General features: G+C 32.6%; 1 protein-coding gene across 1 annotated transcript in view; it reads left to right on the top strand.

Moving 5' to 3' along the window:
• Positions 1 to 875: 875 nt before the first annotated feature.
• The window catches only part of LOC117101202 (phosphatidylinositol 3-kinase catalytic subunit type 3-like), a gene marked incomplete in the record, with an annotated part of 14,415 nt that continues 6,123 nt past the window's right edge, over positions 876 to 9,167 (top strand). Inside the window, 8 exon segments of the mRNA XM_033241109.1 lie at positions 876 to 1,035; positions 2,967 to 3,155; positions 3,767 to 3,824; positions 4,351 to 4,436; positions 5,069 to 5,279; positions 5,454 to 5,549; positions 8,320 to 8,391; positions 8,807 to 8,911. Coding sequence (XP_033097000.1) covers positions 965 to 1,035; positions 2,967 to 3,155; positions 3,767 to 3,824; positions 4,351 to 4,436; positions 5,069 to 5,279; positions 5,454 to 5,549; positions 8,320 to 8,391; positions 8,807 to 8,911 — 888 coding nt within the window.

Raw genomic sequence — 9,167 nt, 5'->3', positions numbered from 1 at the left:
TCCCTCTTTGCTAATAACAGTGCTCGAATAGAAAAATGATGTTATATTCGTATGAACGAAAAGTTCCTTTCATGAAAAAAGTGTCCCTGGCGAGATTTGCGAGATATTAAACAATATTCAAATTATATAATTATATTCTTCTTGCCGTTTACAATTTATATACCGTAAGTAATGCTGAAATACTGTTCAATTTGACGATAGCCGCTTTAGTCAAGTTGATCAAGGTCACCTTAGCAAGCTTTAAACGTGGTTCCTTGTTAATAGATAATATAATATATAATATTAGTATATGATAGTATACATACACTTACATATTTTAGACTAGACCCAGTAAATACCACCTGTATGTTAAATAGCGCAAAAAACGCGCGCCTTAACGGTAAAGATATCATTTTTTATCGTCGTGTTTAATTTGTAGTGGTATAGTAAAATTTATTTTGACCACTCAGAAAACATTTGAAACTAAAGAAAGCAAGGCTTAGAATTGCACTGTCGGTTGGTAGCTTGTCCGTACACAATTTTATTAAATATGTATAGAGCTTGTCTTTTTTGTTTTTGTTTTTTTGTTTGTTTGGGTTTTTTTGTGTGTGTGTGTTTTTTTTTTTTTTTTTTTTTTTTTTTTTTTTTTTTNTTTTATTCTATTGATAGGCTATAGTAAGGTGAAGTGAATAACATAACTTTGACTGGATTTATGTTATTATTTTATTATAATGGAAAGGTAAAGCAGCAGTTTTTGGTAAAAACAAAAGTAGGACAATAATAGGACGTAATATTAACTTAATTAGATTTACACAATACTATTTTTTTTATTGAATTTATGCTCTGAATACACGCACTGATGCGTTGACTTCTTTAGCTAGCTCACGCGTTTCCGCGTTATGTTTTCGTCGTCGCGTCGTCAAATCGAAGAAAAGCAACACAAATATCAAGTGGTAGGCACTGGCTGAAAAAGAAAACAAGGAAGATGATTGACGGAGTTGATAGGTTTTTCTATGTTTACAGCTGTGATCTCAGCATGAACATTCAGCTGAAGATGTAAGATAAGAGTTGCTTGGCACAATCTGATTTGCATTGTATTTTCAACTTCCAAACCACTGTTAATTATTACTATTATTCCCTAGGCCTACAAAGGGCAGTTACACGGCGGTTGCTTACTAAGCTAGCACTGCGGACCCCTGATTGATTTTCGTATTATGGTATAATGGACGTAGGGCCTAGGCCTAGGCTAAAACGAATCTACAACGCAATTATTCTCTAAAACAGTCTGCATTTTTCTTTAAATAATTTTCAGTTCTATTGTTTTTATAATAGGGACGTAGACCTACACATAATTTACATTCATGAGTTCTATAATAACCGCCTTCCTACCACCTGGGAGGCTAACTAGTAGCCTGGGGGTGGGCCTAAAAAAAAAATACCTCCTTGTTCCTACTATAATAAATACTACAGCCTGGGTATAGTCCCTAGGCCGAAGAACTTCATAAATTTAATTCAATTAAATTTAATTCATTTTAATTTTTTTTTTTTTTTTTTTTGTGTTTGTGTTTCTTTTTTTATGTTTTTGTATTGAACACCACATTCTTTTTGGGTGACAGTGGTCTAGCCACTTTTGTTATTCCTTGGCACTGATTTGAGTATTGCCATTTTATTATAATTTCTTGTCATTTGTAAGTTTGTTTTGCTTTCTTTTGTATTTTCTTAGCAAAAAGAATAAAATAGAAATAAAATATTAATAATTAGGTACAATAATAACAGTAATCTCAATCATCAACACCGCCATGAGTAGAATTCACTACTTCACATACTTACTGTCAGTGGCATATCTAGAGGTCTTGAAATGGGGGGGGGCTGATGGGGGCGCAAAGGTAAAGTGGGAGTGTGGGGGCTAGATGATCAGTTAAGGGGCGCTAATTCACAAAATATTATTGTTTTAAATTGCCAAAAGGTACTTACTGGTATTGGTTTCCGACTTGGGCTATATACAATTGTATGTGTTGCTTGAATTTTTAACTACTTGACCGTGATTTTTTTTTTTTTTTTTGGGGGCTACTTGACCGTGATTTTTTTTTTTTTTTTGGGGGGGTGGGGAGAACCTAGGGCCCTCCCCTAGATACGCCACTGCTTACTGTAAACCACTACTAAACACCACCAAAGAATTTGCTGACAAGAGGTCCAAATCAAAGGACTGCCTACTGCCCCAGTCAGGCATTCAAGCAAACATCTTCTTCCTGTTGGTAATATTTTGTATTGTTTGTACCACTCCCCAATGTTTCCCATGTTTAGTGCTAACAATACAAGCTAGTTTGAACCAAGATCAATACGTAGACCTAGTACATTTAGTATTCAATTTTCAACCCCCCCCCCCAACCAACCAGCCTATGCCCCTGCAGTTGGTGTTGGTCAGAATGTGGGAACTAAGTTCCCAGAATGTGAAACTAAATCCCTATTCCAAATAAAACTTAATGGTCAAATTTTAGTATTTTAACCCACTTAACCTTACATGTCAGTGCCATCTGTTTTCAGCAGTTCGATGATTATGGATCTCCATCCCTCTCTATCCTCTGCCATTCTCACACATTCTCCAGTCTTCATCCATGTCCACTCCTTGATGCTGCTCATCCAGCTTGTTCTTGGCCTTCCTCTCCCCTTTTACCTTCCAGTTTTCATTTCAAAAGCTCTCTCTGTATTCCATTTTTTCTTATGATATGACCAAAGTACTTTATTTTTCTTTCCTATATTGTCAGTAAAAGCTGTCGAGTTTTCTATGCTAATCTCAGAACCTCTTTTATTTGTTTCTTTCCTTTATATTTTTCCACTTAGTGGTTCAATTGGCTGCCATGGTGGTGGTCTGCACCCCCAGGCTACACTCATGTAATTCTTAGACTGTATTTGGCTGTTGACTCCGAGGAGCTCATCCTGTAAGACCGCATTTAACAATTTGTTTTTTGATTTTTATGGTTTGATAGTGGAACACTAGAAGGTAAACGAGAGAACTTAAACTACAAAGCATTAATCGAAGATCCTCAGCTGCAGTTTTCAGGCTCGTACCAAGAAGGGTGCTCAGATTTATATGTCACATGTCAGGTGTTTGCTGATGGCAAACCTCTTGCCCTTCCCACGAGCACCTCCTACAGGGCCTTTGTAACTAGATGGAAGTAAGTAATTCCTTTTCAATTAAAAAAAATTGTTAAGTTTTATAATCAGCAGTTCAAAAGTTAAAATGGTCACCAGATGTGCAGCACCTAGATTAACAGAAAATGAGTACAGTATACATGTAGATCTGGATTGGTGATTAAAACATGCTACACACGATAAAATTTAGCTCAGCTACCAACCGTCCATGCAAACAGCTCAGATAATGTCTGTCAACATTTTCAGAGTGTTGAATACTTTTGGGCCCTAATTGATTAACTTATGCTAGATGGTTAAATATGGTTCAAATTGATAAATAATTTAAAAAAAGTATACGCACATGAGTAGTTCTGCTGCTGTTTGCATTTATGGCTGGTAGTTTTGCTAAATTTACGGGCCAGTGTCATTTAATTCCACTTCTTACATAGGACTAAAATTGAAAGTTTGACAATTCTGTAGTTGGTAACATGTTATTTCCACTTCCCTGTAGTAAATTAAAAATGTGATGTTTTATTGTTTATTAACTTTTATTGCCAACCAGATTTGTCAATATTGTTCTTTGCTTATTTTACATTTTAAATTTTTTTTTTTTTTTGGCACACCTACATTTATTTATATTTAATTACTTTTACAGTTGGAATGAATGGATAAGTCTTCCGTTAATGTATAGCGACCTTCCACGCAATGCCCAGGTAATAGAACTATTAACCATCATATTTAATCTGAATTTAAGATAATTATTGCCACATAAATCTAAGAAACTTGGAAATTTAAAACCAAGAAATTAAATTGCTTAATTTATGTCAATAAGTGATTAGCTACCATTCCTATACTCTTTTGCGTTCTATTAAACTGATCCATCGATCTGACTTATTGAGAGTTGAGAATAAGTTTTGGGTAATTGGAAGTAGATATGTTAGGACTTAACATTCATGTTTTTCTTTGTAATGAATATCAAAAATATTTTAATAATAATTCATCAGTACAGTGCTGTGTATGTCTGTAAAATGTCTGTAAAATACTGTAGTGTACCATCTTTAGGAAGAGACATTAAAGCCATCGGTCCTCTATGCAACATACTGTAGACCATGTTAAAAAAAATGTGCAGTACACTCTTTGGAAAAAAAATGGGGGATTTTCCCCTGAGTACTGTCAAAGTTACCACCAGCATTGTGCTGTCTATCCTGTTACTAATAAGTTCATTTTACATGTTTTTAGGCTTGTTTCACTATTTGGGATGTCTATGGTGCGAGGAAAGCTATACCAGTTGGAGGAACAACTGTCTCTCTATTTGGAAAGAATGGGTACGTTTTTTACTTTTATTTTATCTTCTCCCATCGAATATTTGCACAAAATAATGACTATATGCTGTGAGAGTGGTTGCAACACCTATTGCAGTTTGGTTTCTGAGCATTTAGGATGGGGTGGGAACTCAAATTCCATCCTGTCCATTTCTCTAATGTCCTGGGGTAAGGCATGTTATATTCTTCTTTCAGGAGTGTAATTTGATACCTGGTAGAATGGACAATTTCGAAATGAAATTGGTCTGTTTATGAAATAGCTATATGAGGATATCTAGACAGATTTACTGTTTTGCTTTCACCAAAGAAATTTAAAGCATAAGGCAGGATATTTATCATGGTTATAAAAGTAAAACCTGTGATGTGCCATTATTCAAATAAATGCCCCACTTTAAATACATGCTCCCAAAAATTAACATCCCCTCCAGAAGGTCGTATGGAATAAATGCCCTTTGAATAAACATCCTAAGATGTCTATTTTGAACTTGAATAAATTTCCCTCCCCTTGAAAATGGCATTTGTTTGAGTATCATATCCCATCAGGAAGTTTCTTTGATGTAAATACATCAATCAATCAATTAATTTCAATGGGGAGCTCATTCAAAATCATTATGCCAACAAATTTGAATTTGCAGCACATTTCGCCAAGGTATGCATGATATGAAGGTATGGCCTGAAGTTGTAGCAGATGGTAGGACCCACACCACCACGCCAGGAAAAACAGTTGGAAGTGAAGATGAAATGGCTCGTCTGGCAAAGCTAGTGAAGAAGCACCACAAAGGTCATATGGTCAAAGTTGACTGGCTTGACCGTCTGACCTTTAGAGAAATAGAAATGATCAACGAGGTGGGTAATGATTTGAAAAGATAATTGTTGAGAAGATAATTGAAAATATAGTTGTTGAAAAGAAAATTGAAAAGATAGTTGTTGAAAAGATAATTTGTTGAAAAGTATATTCAGTATTGCATGTTGAATTTTAAATATTTTAAATTTTTTTTCTAATTGATCTTTGATCTACAGAGGGAAAAGAGGAATTCCAATTTCATGTATCTAATGATTGAGTTTTCAAAAGTTTACCATAGCGGCAAAGAGTTTGCCATCGTATACTATGATAAGGTAAGGTGTTATGTTCTTTCAAGTTTTAGTGCAAGTAATAATATACAAATATTGACTACTCATAAGAGGAATTGTGAAATTTATTGCGCCGAGGTGGTGTGGAGACCATAGCCTACTATCTTCCCAAGGGCCGAAGGGGTGATGTTTGTAGTTTATGTTTTCTTATTCAAAACAAGTCTTCTTTTGATTAATTGTCAATTTTTTTTTTGTGAAAAATGAAATAATTATAGTAATAATAATTGTAAAAATAATAATAAGGATATGACAATGTTGGTAGTAATAATGATAAGTGTTTATAATGATTTATGGTAGATTTAAAGCAATTAATTAAAATTTCATATGTATTTACCTGATGCAATTCTTTTAATTTTATTTTTACCTAATTTTTTTTTGATAAAACAATTTTTATATTTGTAGCACAATTTGAATTGTGACGTAATTGAAATAATGTGTTATATTTGTATTTGTAGTGCAATTTGATGTAATTTAATGAATGCTATAATTATTTATACTTGTAGTGGAATTTGAATTGTGATGTAATTTAATTAATGTGTGTTATTTTTGTATCTTACACCAAATGGGCCATGAATTTATAAAATATTTGAAAGACAATAAAATGTTTTTCTTATCATATCATTAAAGTGTTCAGATATCATCAAAGTAAGTCAAACTTGTCACTTGTTGAAGATAAGTAACTGATAAAACTTTTTACATACAAAAAGTTTGACAAATGCAAAGTCAATTTTTTTCAGGTTATAAAAATTTATTATGTATTTTGGTGTATATTATTGGATAGCAGCTCGTCTGCCAATTATCAAAATAGTTTGCATGAAGCTGACTGCCTACCAGCATAGTCATTCCAATTCATTACCACTATTTCCTTTAATGAAAAAAATAGCTAATGAATATTCATTAAGAGTATACTTTGTAATTTGCAAATTAGTTACTGGTAGGTTTATATGTTGATTGCATTGGATCCATCTGAATTAGTAGCTATAGTTGATTGGACTGGCCAGTTTGCAGTGACAATTATAATATTCTGCAATAAATTTGTGGATTTGATATTTACTTGGTATACTTAATGTAAGAGACTAAATATCTGAATTTTTCTCTGCTTAAACGAGTTACGGAAACCTGTGAAATTAAGTATTATGGCACTCATATATGGATATATTGTTACTGGGTGAATGACTCTGTTTAGAACATCAGTGTTTGAATGGCAAGAAGGTTATTTAAGTATCATACACTGTTACATCCAGTCATTCTATACTGGCTTAGCAGAGTTTGTACCTCCTAAAACAATATTACAATTGTGATACATAACTTGGTTGGAGTTTTCAATTGTCATTGGTGTATCAATGCTGTTTGCGGAGTTGCGTAGAATGTACTATGCTTTGGCATCCTCACATATACACTTGTGTTTGAACTCACCTGGCCCACTTGATGACATCTGGAAGCAAGATGAAGATGGACGAAATCTTAGTTGCATGAGAAATTTGAATATACAGGTAGATGTTAGTCAAGGATACATTATAGTGCAAAGTTAGTTGAAAGGTTGATTTATTGGTATTTTTGGTTCTTTTTTTTCCCAATGGATCGTTGGCTTTTGCTTATTTAACAAAGATAAAAACGTTATGTTCAATACATTAGAAAATACAGAATCAGAAAATACAATAAAAAAAATTTAAAACTATACATTTTGTTTACTTATAAATTATCATTAATGAAGACTATCAAGAAAGGGGCCTAGAAAAGTATGTATTATATCGAAGTTTCCTGATGATGGTCAAATTAATTTGACTGAAATGTTGAGGCAACAAACTAGTGCTTTTTCTTATATTTTGTCCACATGATGTATTAATAGAAATCCAGTAAATTATTAAAAAATTATATCTGGAAATAAAATGCATTCCTGATGATCACATAATTAATGTCGAAATATTGAATCCTGACACGATGGCGTGCATTTCGATACTTGGATTATGTATTATACTATCTTATCTGAGATCAACTACTACTGTCGTTCCATAAGGTACTATGTACAAATGTTTGTAAATCAATCAGTCAAAAGAGTAAAGGAGTTCCATATTTATTAAGGGAAATGGTTTATTTTTAAAATTTTAATAAAAGATTTATTTTAATGAAGTTCTTTCAATAACAATGTTAATGTGTTTTTATTTCATAGTACTGTACTAGTGTATTTCAGATTTTTGATCTAAAAATTCAAACTTGTAACAGTGTTCCCAAGTTAATTTATTTTTAATATTATGCTAGCAATGTGGGTAATTTGAAGAACAAACTATTTGGATGTCCTATAATTTTTTTTTCTGATAAATAGCTTCTGTTATTCAGCATACACTTCAAGTGATATATAATAATTATTATTTAGACTTTTTTTTTCAATAACACTTTATTCAAGTAAATCTAAGAATTACAATACAATAGAAAGATAAATGCAACGGATACAAAATAAGCAAAGGTGCTTTAAACATGTAAACCTAAAATAATACAGTACAGAAGAAAAAATATATGCAAATTAACTCCTTTCAGATCAACATTCACTTTCCTATAACTTTAATTCAATTTTCAATCAAATACTAATGTAAAGGTTTTTTAAAAGTACCTAATGTGGGTGATTCCCTTAAATGGTCAGTTAGATTGTTCCAGATACTTGCTCCCTGGTAAAAAATACATTGTTGTTCCACTCATGTGAGCCTGGACAGAGTTTTGATGTATTTCTAATATCATAATGTCTTTGTTGTTGTTTTAGGATGCACATGAATCTGTTCAAATAGGTAATTATGCAGATATTGTTAAGGTGCCTGACCCAGAAATGTTGATGGTATGTTCTAATTGTTATTAGTAGATTATTATTATCATTGCTGCTACTGTTGAGGCTATTATTATTGTAAAGTATCTATTTACAATATATAATAAAACAAAGAACTTTGTTTTTGAAAAAGATGTATTCATTTATAATATTTCTATTATCAAAATATTAAAATTACATATGAATGTTTTTTGGGGGTTTTTTTGTTTTTTGTGTTTTTTAAGAAGAAATGCTATTAGCGTTACATTGAGCCTGTCTCCATTTTGGACATTTACAAATGCTTTCATTTTTAATTGATTGATATTAATTGTCCTAATGGTTATTTGTTAATTAATGATAATTATTGTTTTAGTGTATTTAGTGTATTGTTTTGTGATTATCAAGTAACAGTAGTAGTAGCCTGTTTTGTTATCTTTTTTTTTTGCAGGAAAATTTAGTAGAAGAAAAGCACCATATACTTGTGAGGAGTGAACGCAGTGGACTGACGGACAAAGACCTCAAACCAAATGCTGCAACCAGAGACCAACTTAATGTGAGTACTACTTATAATTTCATATCTAGGATTATTGACAGATTGGGGTGAGAAGGTTTAGTTTGGGGCTCGATTGATAAGTGATGGGGCTTAGCTGTGAAAATAAGGTGATATAAGTTAATTCTTCACTACTCCAGCATAATTTCTTTGATCAGCAAATTTCCAGTTTTTCAAATGATATGTACCCCAAGCAACCCCCCCCCCCCTACAGGTAGATATGCTAGTAGCTACTTATTACCCTCACTTCCCCCCCCCC

Source organism: Anneissia japonica, unplaced genomic scaffold (assembly GCF_011630105.1).
Source record: "Anneissia japonica isolate Jap-2015-1 unplaced genomic scaffold, ASM1163010v1 scaffold1946_len758022_cov188, whole genome shotgun sequence".
NCBI lineage: Eukaryota > Metazoa > Echinodermata > Crinoidea > Comatulida > Comatulidae > Anneissia > Anneissia japonica.
The sequence above is the reverse complement of the archived record's forward strand: the minus strand, read 5'-3'. Positions and strand labels throughout refer to the sequence as shown.